The sequence below is a fragment of the Piliocolobus tephrosceles genome, chromosome 19 (genome assembly GCF_002776525.5).
Source record: "Piliocolobus tephrosceles isolate RC106 chromosome 19, ASM277652v3, whole genome shotgun sequence".
In the NCBI taxonomy this organism is placed as follows: Eukaryota; Metazoa; Chordata; class Mammalia; order Primates; family Cercopithecidae; genus Piliocolobus; species Piliocolobus tephrosceles.
The window spans coordinates 25,960,123-25,975,748 of NC_045452.1; the positions used below are offsets into that span (position 1 = coordinate 25,960,123).

General features: G+C 51.1%; 1 protein-coding gene across 3 annotated transcripts in view; it reads left to right on the forward strand.

Annotated features, from left to right (window-relative positions):
• Positions 1–15,626, forward strand: part of PARVB (parvin beta) — a 141,128-nt gene that overhangs the window by 31,745 nt on the left and 93,757 nt on the right. Inside the window, exon 1 of one of the 3 annotated variants that reach the window (XM_023221789.1) lies at positions 13,880–14,170. The exons of the other annotated variants lie outside the window; for them this stretch is intronic. Coding sequence (XP_023077557.1) covers positions 14,083–14,170 — 88 coding nt within the window. The 5' untranslated portion in view covers positions 13,880–14,082. Of the gene's footprint in view, positions 1–13,879; positions 14,171–15,626 lie in introns of those variants that run through there. 3 annotated transcript variants of the gene reach the window in all.

The window sequence follows — 15,626 nt, forward strand, 5'->3', positions numbered from 1 at the left end:
CTGGTTCAAGCGATTCTCCTGCCTGAGCCTCCTGAGTAGCTGAGATTACAGGCACTGGCCTCCATTCCTGGCTAATTTTTACATTTTTCTTAGACACAAGGTTTCATCATGTTGGCCAGGATGGTCTTGATTTCCTGACCTTGTGATCTGCCTGCCCCGGCCTCCCAAAGTGCTGGGATTGCAGGCATGAGCCACCGCTCCCAGCCTGTCTGTCTCTATCCATCTCTCTCTCTCTCTGTCTATATGAAGAGATTGATTGATTATAAGTTATTGGCTCATGTGGTTACAAGGCTGAGAAATCCCAGGATCTTCAATCTGGAGACCCAGGAGGGCCAGTGGTGTCAGCCCAAGTGCGGGAGGAGACCCACGTCCCAGCTGAGTGAGTCCCCTTACCCTGCCTTTCGGTCTATTCAGGTCTCAAATGGATTGGCCAAGGCCTATCCACACCGGGGAGGGCCGAATGCTAACCTCATCTAGAAACACTTTCACAGTCATGCCCAGAATAATGGTTAGCCAAGTACCAGGCTGCTCCTTGCCCAGTCTAGGCAGCTAGTCGGCAGGCCCTGCTCCACTTACTTGTCTTTCCTTGTGTTTCGCACACGCGTGCACCTGTGTCCTTCGCATTCTTCAGTTTTGCCTGACTTTGACCCCGATGTGACCGGAGCCCCGCTGTGCGTGCTCTCCTGTGACTCAAGTTTACGCAGTAGCCCAGCTTTGGGGCACAGCCCCATTTACTCGGGGCACTGCTGCCTCCGCTGTGTGGCTGCGTGGGATCCCACACCAGGAGCACCGTCCCTTTGTCACCTAGGAGGGGTGATTTCGTGCCTGAGTTGCATGTGGATTTCCTCCTGCCGAATTTTAATTAAGAGGCAGGGAGCAGGCGGGTGAAGGGCACGCACGCAGATGCAGCGTTGCCTGGGTTCGAATTCTGCCTGCGCCATTTCCTACCTGCTGAACCTGATCAGACAAGTTACTCTACCTCTCTGTGCCACAGGTTTTTGTTCGTTTGTTTGTTTTGTTTTCGTTTTGTCTCGTTTTGTTTTTGTTTTTGAGACAGGGTCTCCCTCCGTCACCCAGGCTGGAGTACAGTGGTACGATCATGGCTCACTACAGCCTTGACCCTGTGGGCTTAAGCGAGCCTCCCACCTCAGCCTCCTGAGTAGCTGGGACGACAGGTGTGCACAACCTCACCTGGCTAATTTTTTAATTATTTGTTGAGATGGGGTTTCACGGTGTTGCCCAGGTTGGCCTCGAACTCCTGGGCTCAAGTGATCCTCCTGCCTCAGCTTCCCAAAGTGCTGGGATTAAGTGTGAGCCACCTCATCTGGCCTTTGTGCCCCAGTTTTCTCGATCAGGTAATGATGATAGGTGGTGAGGGTGACTGTATAAAATGTCCGGAAATGGCACATGCTCCGTGCCCAGCGGTTCGAGGCTCGGGGCCGAGCTGGGGCATTCTTGTTCCATGGCTTTCTTGCTGATAGTTTCTCCTTTTCTCATTTTTTTTTTTTTGCTGCTTGTCTCAACCTGACAAAAATGCTCAGTTTAGAAGCATGTCTTTCCATTTGTGGGAAAATTAAACACATTTAAGAGTAAATTAAATTAGGGAACTTGTGATCATTAGTTAAGTAAATTATTTTTTTTAAATGTAATGTACCAAGCATAGCACATGTGGCATGCTCCATAAATATTTGTTAGAATGAATGATAATTTTATGAGCCAGTCAGGTCATGTATAATGGGATTATTTGGTTCTGGAACTAATGAAGTGACAGTAGAGCAATAAAGCTTCTAAAAAGAATCTCCGTGCTTGCAAAAAATCCAAAAATGGGGGAAGAGGCTCATACTGGATTTCACCCAAGAGCAAGGCCCGAGGAGAGCTGGGACGCTGTGTCCCCGGAGCTGTCCAAGGGGGCCCTTGTGACTTGGCAGGGGTGACTTTGAAGCCTGAGTTTGTCAGCACTCTGGGTGGACTGGGTCTCGGGGGAGGCCTGCCTTAGCTCGGCTCGGGAGACCAGTGAATACAGCAGGATGTCCGCTTGCAGTTCGCGGTTGATGTCATGCCAGATGTGCAGGGGGCCCGGTGTCTCAGCACTTGGCACCTGTGGGACTGAGAGAGGAGTCAGTCTAGCACCAGACCTCCGCTTGGTGGGGGAGGGGAGTGGGAGAGGAGGGAGAGGATAGAGAGGGAGCTGGAGCCCCAGTCCCACAGCTTAGGTCCTGGGAAGCTCTCTGGGTTCATGCTTGCCTTGAGGGGAGGTTGGAAAGCTTGAAGAGGGACCAGGAGCCTCGCAGTGTGGCATGAGCTTTGCTGGAAGCCTGGCTCTTTGAGAGGGGTGGGGCTGAGAGCCGCTAGACCTGGCTTCATCTTCCTGCCTGAACCTTGATCGCCTCCCCTGTCCAGTGGAGGAAAGGAAGGTACCTGCCTAACTGGCTCTTGAAAATAATAAATGAGATAATACAAAATCTGCGTTAGTTTCCTAGGCCTGACATAACAGAGTACCCCACACTGGCTGGCTGACAGAGCAGTTGATTCTCTCCGAGTTCTGGAGGCTGGAAGTCCAAGATCAAGGTGTCGGCAAGACAGCCTCCATCTGAAGGCTCCAGGGAGGGATCCTTCCTGACTCTCCTGGCTTCTGGGGATGGTGGGCAATCCTGGCACATCCTCATTTGTGGCTGTGTCCCTCCAGTCAGCCTCTGTTGTCACAGGCGTCCCCCCTGCATGCCCCTCTATGTCTTCCTCTGGTCTTCTTCTCTCTGCATGCCAGCATCCAAATTTCTCTCTCCCATATGGACACCAGCTGGGCCCACTGCAGTCCAGTATGACCTCATCTGAACTTGATTACATCTGCAAAGACCCTGTTTCCAAATAAGGGTCTATTGTCCAGTTCCAGGTGGATGTGGATTTTTTTTTTTTTTTTTGAGATGGAGTCTCACTCTGTAGCCCAGGAGGGAGTGCAGTGGCGCGATCTTGGCTCACTGCAACCTCCACCTCCAAGGTTCAAGCGATTCTCTTGCCTCAGCCTCCCGAGTAGCTGGGATTACAGGTGCCCACCACCAAGCCCAGCTAATTTTTGTATTTTTCATAAAGATGGGGTTTCACCATGTTGCCCAGGGTGGTCTTGAACCCCTGAGCTCAGGCAATCCACTTGCCTAGGCCTCCCAAAGTGTTGGGATACAGGCGTGAGCCTCTGTGCCCATCGGATGTGGGTTTTGGATGGGACACCATTCAACCCACAGTACCTGGTGCTCAGTTAGTGACTAAAACCCACTAGCTATGGTCACTCTTCTTGTTTTTACTTGCACAGATGAGGGTGTGATGAGGGGGAAATAGAAGCACAGCTGATTGTATCATCTCAATTCTGCATACACCATGGCTTTTTTTTTTTGAGATGGAGTCTTGCTCTGTCACTCAGGCTGGAGTGCAGTGGCACAATCTCAGCTCACTACAACCTCCGCCTCCCAGGTTTAAGCGATTCTCCTGCATCAGCATTACCGACATCCGCCACCGTGCCCAGCTAATTTTTGTGTGTTTAGTAGAGACGGGGTTTTACCATGTTGGCCAGGCTGGTCTCGAACTCCTGGCCTCAAGTGATCCACCCGCCTCGGCCTCCCAAAGTGCTGGGATTACAGGTGTGAGCCACTGTGCCCATCGGACGTGGATTTTGGATGGGACACCGTTTAACCCACAGTACCTGGTACTCAGTGACTAAAACCCACTAGTTTTGGTCACTGAGTCACTGTTCTTGTTATTACTTTCATAGATGAGGGTGTGATGGGGGGAAAATAGAAGCAAAGTTGATTGTATCTTCTCAGCTCTGCACACCCGGTGGCTTTTTTTTTTTTTTGAGAGAGAGTCTTGGTCTGTTGCCCAGGCTGGAGTGCAGTGGCATGATCTCGGTGCACTACAACCTCCGCCTCTCACATTTAAGCAATTCTCCTGCCTCAGCCTCCCGAGTAGCTGGCATTACAGACATCTGCCACCACGCCCGTCTAATTCTTGTATGTTTAGTAGAGATGGGGTTTCACCATGTTGGCCAGGCTGGTCTCGAACTCCTGGCGTCAAATGATCCACCCATCTTGGCCTCCCGAAGTGCTGGGATTACAGGCAGGAGCCTCCACGCCCGGCCCCGTGGCTGATTATTACACTGTTCTAGGGAAAGGGGAGGAGGACTTGTTCTTCTCTTTGGATTAATAAAATACCGTGAGGCTTGTGTTTGCACAGTGCCCACAGCTTACACACTGACGAGCCCTTTTAGATTGACTTCTGCTGAGTCATTTCATCCTGTTCCATTTGTCAGCCGTAGGGTAAACAGCAGTTTTTCTGACATATACTCCTTTTGAATAAATCCTACTCTGTCAGCCTCGGGAAGTAGAAGGCGCCGGTGTGGTATCCCGACCTCATTCACAGGGGAGAAGAGATGCCTGTTGCCACAAAACGTGAATGTTGGGTGTCCATTCAAGTGTCACGTGTGTGGTGTAGATTGTCTCTGCTTGATGAAAAAGATGCTGTACACCTTTTCCTTTAGAAAGTTTCACTTGGCTTGTTTGACAGGCACAGAAGATGTGTTATTAAACACTTGCAAAGCCTGCTGTCATTTGGTTTTAAACAGCACTTGTCATCTGTGGTGGGGCGTGTTTGCTCAGCATCATGGAAAGGGGATGTGAGGTACCCAGGCGGCAGCCTCTCTACCACGATGCTTTCTCTGCTTGCTATCAGGAGAAATGTTCTTTCCTTTGTTGTGGGAAGGTGGAAAGGGCATTCCAAAATGCAAGGTGGCTTTTTGTATCAGAATTTTATGGCTGAAATCAGGCGTGGGGGCTCATGTCTATCATCCCAGCACTTTGGGAGGCCAAGGCAGGCGGATCACCTGAGGTCAGGAGTTTGAGACCAGCCTGGCCAACATGGCAAAACCCCATCTCTACTAAAAGTACAAAACATTAGCCGGGTGTGGTGGCAGCTGCCTGTAATCCCAGCTACTTGGGAGGCTGAGGCAGGAGAATCACTTGAACCCAGGAGGTGGAGGTTGCAATGAGCCGAGATCGTGCCACTGCACTCCAGTCTGGGCAACAGAGAGACTCCTTCTCAAAAAAAAAAAAAAAAAGTAAAGAAAAGAAAATTTCATGACTGATTGTCACAGAACCATCTTTAGTCCCAAGATCTGAGGCAGGGGAACCATTTTCAACAGGAAACTTTTAAATGTGTGAGCAGCAGAAAGGGAGATGGAGCCAGAAGAACTTGCTAGTGGAAAGTTGCTGGAAGCTGGGAGCTTTGAGGTTCTAAAAATCCTGGTGTATCAGTTCAGGTAGTGGGGCAACTAGAGCTTAGGGTGAGTTACACCTGGTGGGACTTAATGGGATAAATGCCATCTAGTAACCCAGCTACATTAGGCATGAGTATCTGGGGAAAAGGTGGAATACACCTGGGTTCTTTGGGTACTGGCCAAGAAGATGTCTCATAGTTTGATGTTGCTCAAGAAGGGGAACAAGCAGGATGGAAAGAGGTCTAATTAGTCGGCTGGAGTGAAGTGTTGCGTTCAGTTCATTCCTTGTTAAACTCAGCCAGTTCTCGTTATTCATGGTGGTTTTGGTCTGTAAAGTTGCCACAAACACTGAGTTAGCTAATACTAAGCCATCGCTCCTAGGGCAGTATAGGGCTAGGTTCCTGTGAGCCTCTGGTCACATTTTCAGCAACAGATCAATACATAACTTTTTCTTATGTATGTTTCTTTTTAAAGACACATTATTTAAAATATATTGTTGATTGATTAACATCAAGCTCACAGCCAATAGCAATATAACTCCTGCCTGAACGAAGCTTCTCTGACGTGTGCGTTCTCTGCAAGGCACACCTCAGCCTTCTTGCACTTGGGAATGCTAGGAGTACTCTTCACCATGTGTGGGGACCCAATTTAAACAGCGAAGTTGGCCGGGACAGTGACTCATGCCTGTAATCCCAGCACTTTGGGAGGCTGAGGCAGGCAGATCACCTGAGGTCCAGAGTTCGAGACCAGCCTGGCTAATATGAGGAAACCCAGTCTCTACTAAAAATACAAAAAAATCAGCCAGGTGTGGTGGTGTGCACCTGTAATCCCAGCTATTCAGGAGGTTGAGGCTGGAGAATTGCTTGAACCCAGGAGGCAGAGGTTGCAGTGAGCCGAAGTCGCGTCACTGCACTCCAGCCTGGGCAACAGAGCAAGGCTTCATCTCAAGAACAAAACAAAACAGTGAAGTCACCAACAAAAAGCAGAAAAATGTGAAAACCATGGCATTAAATAGACCATGAAATGGACACTTGTTTATGATGCGAGAGCTCAGACGAGAAGGCAGAGTGCCCTGTGTTTGACCTCAGGTGGGGACACATCTGGCAACTCAGATTTTTTTTTTTTTTTTTTTTGAGTGGCGTGTCACTCTGTCACCCAGGCTGGAGTGCAGTGGTGCACTCTTGGCTCACGGCAACCTCTGCCTCTTGGGTTCAAGTAATTCTCCAGCCTCAGCCTCCCAAATAGCTGAGACTACAGGTGCACGCCACCATGCCTGGCTAATTTTTGTACCTTTAGTAGAGACGGGGTTTCGCCATATTGGTCAGGCTGGTCTCGAACTCCTGACCTCAGGCGATTTACCCGCCTCAGCCTCCCAAAGTGCTCAAATTACAGGTGTGAGCCACCGTGTCTGGCCAGATTCTTTGCTTCTGTGTGTGTGTCCGTGAATGAATGTAGGCCAACGGTATTGATTCTGGGGTTACACATTTTAGTGAGTAGGTACATTTACACATACAGAATCCATGAATCAAGGTGACTGATTTACACATACAGAATCCATGAATCAAGGTGACGGACTGTACTTTGACATTTGTCGAGCACTGTAGGAGGAACCCACAAACCGTTCCTTCCCTCTGCTCACATACTGCCCAGGATAAGACTTCTGACACCAGAGGTGCAGGGATGCCCCTGCCGCACCTGGCAGTTCTGCAGCAGACACGAGCTGAGTATCCTACAGTTCAGTTCAATTCTGATACCATCGACCTGGGGAGAGCCTCAGACCCCACAGGTGAGGGCTCAGCCCCACAAGACTGCGCCCTAAAGCAGGGTCCCCACGACTGCTTCCTCGGTTTTGATTAATTTTCTGGGACTCAGAACTCGGAAATGGACCAGGTGCGGTGGCTCACGCCTGTAACCCCAGCACTTTGGGACGCCAAGACAGGCGGATTACTTGAGGTCAGGAGTTCGAGACCAACCTGGCCAACATGGTGAAACCCTGTCTCTACCAAAAATACAAAAATTGGTTGGGCATGGTGGTGGGCGCCTGTAATCCCAGCTACTCGGGAGGCTGAGGCAGGAGAATTGCTTGAACCTGGGAGGCGGTGGTTGCAGTGAGCTGAGATCACACCACTGCACTCCAGCCTGAACAACAAGAGCAAAAGTCTGTCTGGAAAAAAAAAAAAAAAAGAACTCAGGGAAACGCTGCACTTGTGCTCCCTGGTCTATTGTAAAGGAGATGGTAAGGGTGCAGGTGAACAGCAGAGGAGGAGGCACACAGGGTGAGGCCTCAGAGGGCCCCGAGTGCAGGAGCTTCTGTTGCCCTGGAGTTGGGGTGCGTCACCCTCTTGGCACCTGGATATGTTCACCTACCCGGAAGCTCTCTGTACCCTGTAGTTCAGGGATTTTTACGGAGGCTTCGTCACGTAGGCATGTCTGATTATTAGCTCAATCTCCAGCCCCTCTCCCCTTTCTGGAGGGTGGGGTGGGGGGGTGGAGCTGAAAGCTCCCGGCTTCTAATCATGTCTGGGTCTTTCTGGTGCTCAGCCCCCACCCAGGAACCACCAAGAGTCACCTCATTCGAATAAAAGATCCTTTTATCTCCCTGGAAATTCCAAGGGATTAGGAACTTTGTGTCAGGAACCAGGGTCAAAGACCAAATACTCGAACAAAAGACTCTCCTGGCAGCTGGAAATTATAAGGTTCTTAGGAGCTGTGTGCCAGGGACTGGTGGCAGAGATCAATATGAATATTTCTTTTTTTTTTTTTTTTTGAGATGGAGTCTCGCTCTGTCACCCAGGCTGGAGTGCAGTGGCCGGATCTCAGCTCACTACAACCTCCACCTCCCGGGTTCAAGTGATTCTCCTGCCTCAGCCTCCCTAGTAGCTGGGACTACAGGCGTACACCATCATGTTGGGCTAATTTTTGTATTTTTATTAGAGATGGGGTTTCACTATGTTGGCCAGGCTGGTCTCAAACTCCTGACCTCAGGTGATTCACCTACCTCGGCCTCCCAAAGTGCTGGGATTACAGGCATGAGTCACTGCGCCCGGCCCAATATGAATATTTCTTATTATTTCACGAGCACTTGCCGTGTGTCCTGTGGTCTCTGTCCTCAGCGTCGTGGTTTAGAGGGTGCCTCACAGGGAGGGTTTGGGGTTGGTGGGGCTGGGGAGTGATTTCCGGGGCACAGTGATCCCAGGGTGTGTGTGGTTGTCCAGTTCACTCACTCCTCGTGGCTGGCTTGGTGCTGGGGATCCGCACTCACAGAGGGCATGGTCTGTGCTCCAGGGGATCGGGCAGCTGCTCCTGGTACAGATGAGTCAGGAGGTGACCTCCTCCAGGGCACGTGAGAAGCTCTCAGTGACCAGGCCAGCTCGGATCCCCAGCCCAGCCGCTCCTGGTACAGATGAGTCAGGAGGTAACTTCCTCCAGGGCATGTGAGAAGCTCTCAGTGACCAGGCCAGCTCGGATCCCTAGCCGAGCCGATGTGCTCTCTCTTGCCACATTCCGTGTCACAGGCCTCCCCGGCTTCCCATTCTCAGGGCCAGGTCTTCCATGGATGGGGTGCGGTGCTGCCTTTGATACCAGAGGCCTGGGATCACTTTTCTCCTCGGTTTCTGTGTGGGCAGTGGCTCCCTCACCTGTCTCATGCCCTGCCTTGCAAGGGCAGAGGGCTGGTGTTAGGTTGGTGCTGGGGACTGGGGAATGGAATATCCCTCTCCGTTAAGATGCCCAGGGACCGCATGTGTGACGCTGGCCACGTCAGCCAGTCTTCCTTCCTGCCGAGACCACCAGCCCTCGGTGCAGCCAGCCGTATCGCCTGGTTACAATCACACCGAAACCCAGCTGTTTGGAAGTGTGGCTGTGGGGCCTTGGATCCCTTTTCCTTTCCACGTGTTTTGTGGAGAGGAATAACACAGGCATGCGCCATGCCCAGGGGGAGGCAATGTTGGGAAAGCAGAAAGGAGCTCAGAGCAGGGAATGCGTGTGGACTCACGTTTGTTGAAGGGCCTGGCCAAGTTCCCCAGAGGCTGGGGTCAGTGTTCAAGTTCTGATGCTTCAGACCGGGAGGCCCTTGGAGGCCAGAGGACGTGACCTTGAAGAAAGGGCAGTTCTCACCTGTGGGCCTAGGAGAGGTCGTTGGCTTTATGACATTACTCCAGGTAATTATACGTGGTCCATACCTATAATCCCAGCACTTTGGGAGGCAGAGGCTGGAGGATTGCTTGAGCCCAGGATTTGGAGATCACCTGGGCAACAAAGTGATACCCCTGTCTCTCAAAAACAAAAACCAAAAAACAAAAACAAAAAAAAACTAACCGACCAACCATACAAACAAACAAACAAACAAAAAATAGTTAGTTGGATATGATGGCATGCACCTGTTGTCTCAGCTACTCAGGAGGCTGAGCTGGGAGGATCACTTGAGCCCGGGCGGTCAAGGCCACAGTGAGCTGTGATTGCACTAATGCACTTCAGCCTCGGTGATGGAGTGAGACCCTGTCTAACAACAACAACAGAACATTAATCCAGATAGTTCTAGGATGAGGGTTCTCAGAGCTAGATGGGCCTTTGCAAATTCTTTTCATTGATCCCCAGGTTTGGTTGATTGTATGAAACCAAGAGGAAATGTACAGGGTTTTTGCGGAGAAAGGAAAATGTCATTTCTTTGGGTTTTACTGTGAATGGCGTTGGGCCGGCCATTCAGAGCTGATGTGAGGCCAGCCCTGCCTGCCCCGTGTGCCCCACTGAGACCCTGGAACCTGGGCTTTCTCCCACTGGGCCCCTAGTGCCCACTGACTAGTTGTGGGGTTTTGTGAGGACCCTTATATATCTGCTTCATTTTCCCAGATGGATCAGGGTGGTGCCATGGTGTTGCTGAGGGCTGCTCCTGGGCGGGGGTTCTCAGAAGGAGAAGTCTGTCCAGGAAGATTATATTTTATTACCTTCTCCCTCATCTTATTTATTTTCCGTTTTTTAAGAGACTGGGTCTCTCTATGTTGCCCAAGCCGGTCTCAAACTCCTGGACTCAGGCGATCCTCCTACCTCGGCCTCCCAAAGTGCTGGGATGCAGGTGTGAGCCACTACGCCCAGCCTCCTACCTCTTTCTTCTTTATTAGTGGTTTTTTTCAATAGGTTTTTGGGGGAATAGGTGGTGTTTGGTTACATGAATAAACTCTTCAGTGGTGGTTTCTGAGATTTTGGTGCACCCATCACCCGAGCAGTGCACACTGTACCCAATGTGTAATCTTTTATCCCTCACCCACCTCCTACCCTTTCCCTGAGTCCCCAAAGTCCATTGTGTCATTCTTATGCCTTTATATCCTCATAGCTTAGCTCCTGCTTGTGAGTGAGAACATACTTGAGTTACTTCACTTAGAATAATGGTCTCCAGTTCCATCCAGGTTACTGCAAATACCATTATTTTGTTCCTTTTTATGACTGAGTAGTATTCCATGGTGTGTGTGTGTGTGTGTGTGTGTGTGTGTGTATAATATAAATATAATTTATCCACTCATTGACTGATGGACATTTGATTGGTTTCATATATTTGCAGTTGTGAATTGTGCTGCTATAAACATGCATATGAAGTATCTTTTTTGTCTGATGACTTCTTTTCCCTTGGGTAGATACCCAGTAGTCTCCTACTTCTTTTTGAAGGAAACCTTGCTCTTTCTTACAACTGCCCAAAAGAAATGAGAATGGCACTGCAGTAAACATCTATGAGCGCCTACTGTGTACCAGGCAGGTGGCTATGGCGGAATCTACCACATCTTAAAAGTCACCATCCAAGTTATCCTTTTTCTGAAATACTTTGTCTTTCAACTGAATGCTTTGTTTTTAGAGTGTAGCATGTTTGTGACGGCCAGTGAAGGGCCCCAGATGGATTCAAACAGAAGCAGAGTAGAGGGGATACTGACAGGCCTGTCTCCCTGTGAACCCCTTGGAGCTCAGGCAGAAATATTTTAGCCAAAATGTCGAATCTGTACTTCTCTGGCTTTTAATGGGTTATATTGAAAAGGATGTAACCTGCCTATAAGGTTGTAACTTACATTTGGCTCAGTCTTAATTAACTTAACAAGGGGTGCCTCCCCACCCGTTATCCCCATACCTCGTATTTATGCATGTATTGACTTTTCTCTCGCTTTGATACCTTGAAGGCAGGGCCGTAGTCTTTCTCACCTTGGCACCCCAGGCTTGAGTGATGCCTGGCACACAGTAGGTGCACGACACACATCTGAGTTGAGATCCTGATATACACCCTGTATATGACCTTCGGCCGCCTGTTGACCCCTCACCGCCTCCGTTTTCTCATCTGTTAGATAGGGATGAGCATAAGGATTCTTCCTTGCTTGCCTTGTGGGGCCTTGGTGAGAATCAAATGAAATGACATCAGTCCCTTAATTATTTCTCCTCCTCCTCCTCCTCTTCCTCCTCTTCTTCTTCTTCCATCTTCCATCTTTCGTCTTTCTTCTTCTTCTTTCTTTTTCTTCTTCTTAGACCGGGTCTTACTCTGTTGCCCAGGCTAGAGTGCAGTGGGATGATCCTAGGCTCAAGTGTCCTCCTGCCTCAGCCTCCTGAGTAACTGGAAGTACAGGTGTGTGTCATTGTATCTGGCTAAGTTTTTGTAGAGACAGGGTCTCACTATGTTGCTTAGGCTGGTCTCCAACTCCTGGGCTCAAGCAGTTCACCTGCCTTGGCTTCCCAAAGTGCTGAGATTACAGGTATGAGCTACTGTGCCAGGCCCCCTTAATTTATTCTGAAAATGGCATGTCAGGAGCTGGGTCTTGGCTGCCTTGCTCGCCTTGTGAAATCCCCTTGCCTGGCAGGTAGAAGGCAATCGATGCATACATGGTGAATGGATGAAATGTTAGTTAGTTGCATTACACTGAAGTGGTCTAAACCTGACTCTAAGATGTGATACTAGGCTGCTGATCCTTTTATGATTTTTCAAGTGCATAGTTATTTTCCTTTCAAAAGCTAGTCACATTTCCTTTCCTGACTGACCCTCTGTTATTTCTGCCTCCTCCCCCAAGGGGTTGAGCAGCAGCCCCAGGCATCTCCTTGGCCAGCTCACTAGATACACACGTGTTGGGAAGACCCTCTCTTGCCCCAGCCTTCCTTTGTGGGTGGCACTGGACACTGGGCAGATGGAAAGGCCCTTTCCGTGGAGCACTGGGCTGGCGAGGGCCTTCCTGTCTGTGCCCTCATGATGTCCTCACTTGGCTGTTGCGGCATCTCCTGGGCCACGAAGTGCTGTTTGTTGTCCTGGCCTTGGATTCCTGCATCACGTCTCCCAGCAGGAAAACTGTTAAACCAAAATCAGTGTTGGGGACTGCATCAGAGTTGGGGACCGTATCAGCATTGGGGACTTGGATCAGCGTTGGGGACCTGCATCGTTGTTGGGGACTCGCATCAGTGTTGGGGACCGCATCAGCGTTGGGGACCCATATCAGCGTTGGGGACCCGCATCAGCATTGGGGACCGCATCAGCGTTGGGGACCCGCATCAGTGTTGGGCACCCGCATCAGTGTTGGGCACCCGCATCAGTGTTGGGGACTGCATCGGTGTTGAGGACCCGCATCAGTGTTGGGGACCTGCATCAGCATTGAGTGTCTTTTTCTTGCTGCCTCAAGTCCTGGTTTTGACTCAGGATGAAGCCTGGTTTGTGCTATGGGAGTGGAGTGTTGGGGGACGGGGGTGACCTTACTGCTGATCCTGGCCTCGAATGGGAGAGGGGCGCTAGTGCTCCTGGGAGTGGGCCAGGCATGTCCCAGTCCGCTGCCTGCACCAGAGCCCCCGCCTGGAGCACCTGCTGGGTCGGGACATGGGCCTCCTGTGGGCCTCACCGCTTCCTGCTTCAGCAGAGCTGGGAATTGTCAGTTCATCGAGTAACACCTCCAGGAAGCCAGCCTCGGGAAGGAGCTTCCACGGGGAGTTGGGGGACTGGTAATTGGAATAAATAAAAGCTAATCGTGCTTCCTGGATGCCAGGAACCACTGAAATTCATGGATTCCCACAGTAGCGCATGAGGCTACTCATTGTTAATAACCCCTTTTTACCAGCAAGGAACCCAGGCCAGACAGGGAGCCTGCCTGTGTCACCTGGTAGGGAGGGACTGGGCCTGGTGTTATAAACCAGGAGAGGGTGCAGGCCGAGGAAAGGGGGAGCAAGTTACCAGCCAAGGTGGGTATCATGCGAGTCCTGCTTCTCCCCTCATTTGAGGACTTTGCTTTGGGGAAGTGAGCACTCCCGAAAGCAGCCTGCCGCCTCCGTGTTGGGGCAGCCTCAGCTTCTGCTTTCTGTGTCCGATATTTGATTTCTGTTGTCGTGGAAACGGGGTGACAAGTGTTCCGTGTGTTAGCATGTGGTCCTCCCGGTGTAGTCGGCACACGGGAGATGCAGCCGGGGTGGCACGTGCCCACGGTGGTGCCACCTCTTGCTAGGGGTCAGGCAGAGGAGACCCAGCTCCGTGCTAGCTTGCAGACCCCTCTTGTCTCAGGGCCCAGAGAGCAAAGGCGATGGGAGGCCAACGTCTGTCATTCAGTTTTCCTCTGAGCCACATGCGTCTTCACACCCCAGGGGCCTGGGCGCGCCCTTCCTTCCTTCTTTGTGTGTGGGGGTTTTCCTGGGGAGCAGTCGCTCTGGCCCATGAGGCCATTGGGAGTCAAGACAGAAATAGTGGTCTGTGGTCAGCAAGGAGCTATCGCTGGAAACACCCCGATCCTCCCACAGCCTGACCCTCTGTGACCTTCCTCAAAGGCTCCCTAAAGAGGCTTTCCCTTGAAGTGCAAGTCATAGTGGTGCCCCTGCCACATCCCTCTATGACCGAGGTGTGTGCCCTGCCTGCCCTCCGACGCCCGCCGGTCGTGCTGGTCTGCAGAGCTGCCGCCAGCTGCACCTTCCTCGCCAGTAAGTTCTGTTTGCTTTCTTATTGTTTTCAGCAGGAGCTAAACCCAGGCCAGCCCTTCTTTTCTTTTCTGCTTTATGGCAGAATTTTGTTTGGCAAGAATGGACCCTGGGTGGCCGCTTGACTTTTCCCAGGAAGGTGATGGGGACGTTGGTGTTAGGACGATGGGGAACGGGGTCCAGGTTGTCTCACTGCGGCCCCAGAGGGATGAGGGTCTGACTTATGGAGTGAAGTTTCCAGCACTCTGCTGGAGCGAGTAGATCTTTGGGCCCAGAAGAGTGGGATTTGGAACATTCTCAGGGACATGTTGCAATTAAGATTTTCTTTCTCGTAGGGGTAACTGATACTGTGGGTCTCTCTCTCTCTCTCTCTCTCTCTCTTTCTGAGATGGAGTCTCGCTCTTGTCACCCAGGCTGGAGTGCAATGGCGCCATCTCGGCTCATTGCAACCTCCGCCTCCCAGGTTCAAGCAATCCTCCTGCCTCAGCCTCCCAAGTAGCTGGGATTACAGGTGTCCGCCATCATGCCTGGCTAATTTTTGTATTTTTAGTAGAGATGGGGTTTCGTCATGTTGGCCAGGCTGGTCTTGAACTTCTGACCTCAGGTGATCCACCTCGGCCCCCCAAAATGCTGGGATTACAGGCGTGAGCCACCGTGCCTGACCACGGGTTTCTCTTTAGGTGTCTGCGGTTCTGTGTTTGCTCTCTCAGTGGCCGATTGTGGCCAGTGTCTGGCTTTCTCCCGGTCACCACTGGATATTCTGTCTTGTCTTTGGGGGGCAGAGTCAGTAGAAGGTGCTTTGCACTGGGCATGCCTGGGAGTGAGCCCAGCTCTGCTGTTATTAGCACCCATCGTGACGGTCGGCCCAACTGCCCCATGTTCGATTTTTCCTCCTGTAAAACGGGAACAACAGTAGAGCTGATGTGTCCTGCGCTTTCTGTGTCCTAGGGACTGTCCCAGCTCCTTAATGTGCTTTGCTTGGTGCTATCTTCCTAAAAACTTTTCTTTTACAGTTGAGTAATCTGAAGCCCAGAGAGGTTAAGTAACCTGCCCAAGGTCACACAGCAGATGAGAACAGGAGTCAGGAGTGTACCCAGCAGCCTGGCTGCCTAGTCAGTGCTCTCAACCTCTACTTGAAGGCCGCCTCCCTGGGCCCTGCTGGGGGACCCAGTAAGATGATGGTTATTCACATTCTCCTGTGTTTCTGATACCAAGCGAACTCCCGGTAAATGCTGCTTCCCCCTCTGGTGGAATAAAGAATGCACATTTTTTTCTGAGCTCTGCCTGGGTATCCTTAAGGAGAGGGACGCTGTGCCCGGGACGCAGATGAACATGATAGGAGCTGTTTCCTGGAGGAGCTCCCATGCTGACTTTTGCCTTTGATCTTCTGCATCTTTTTCACAGGCTTTCTGTAGATGTGCGGGGATATTTCTAGAGGAGAAACCAGAGGTGGAAGGAG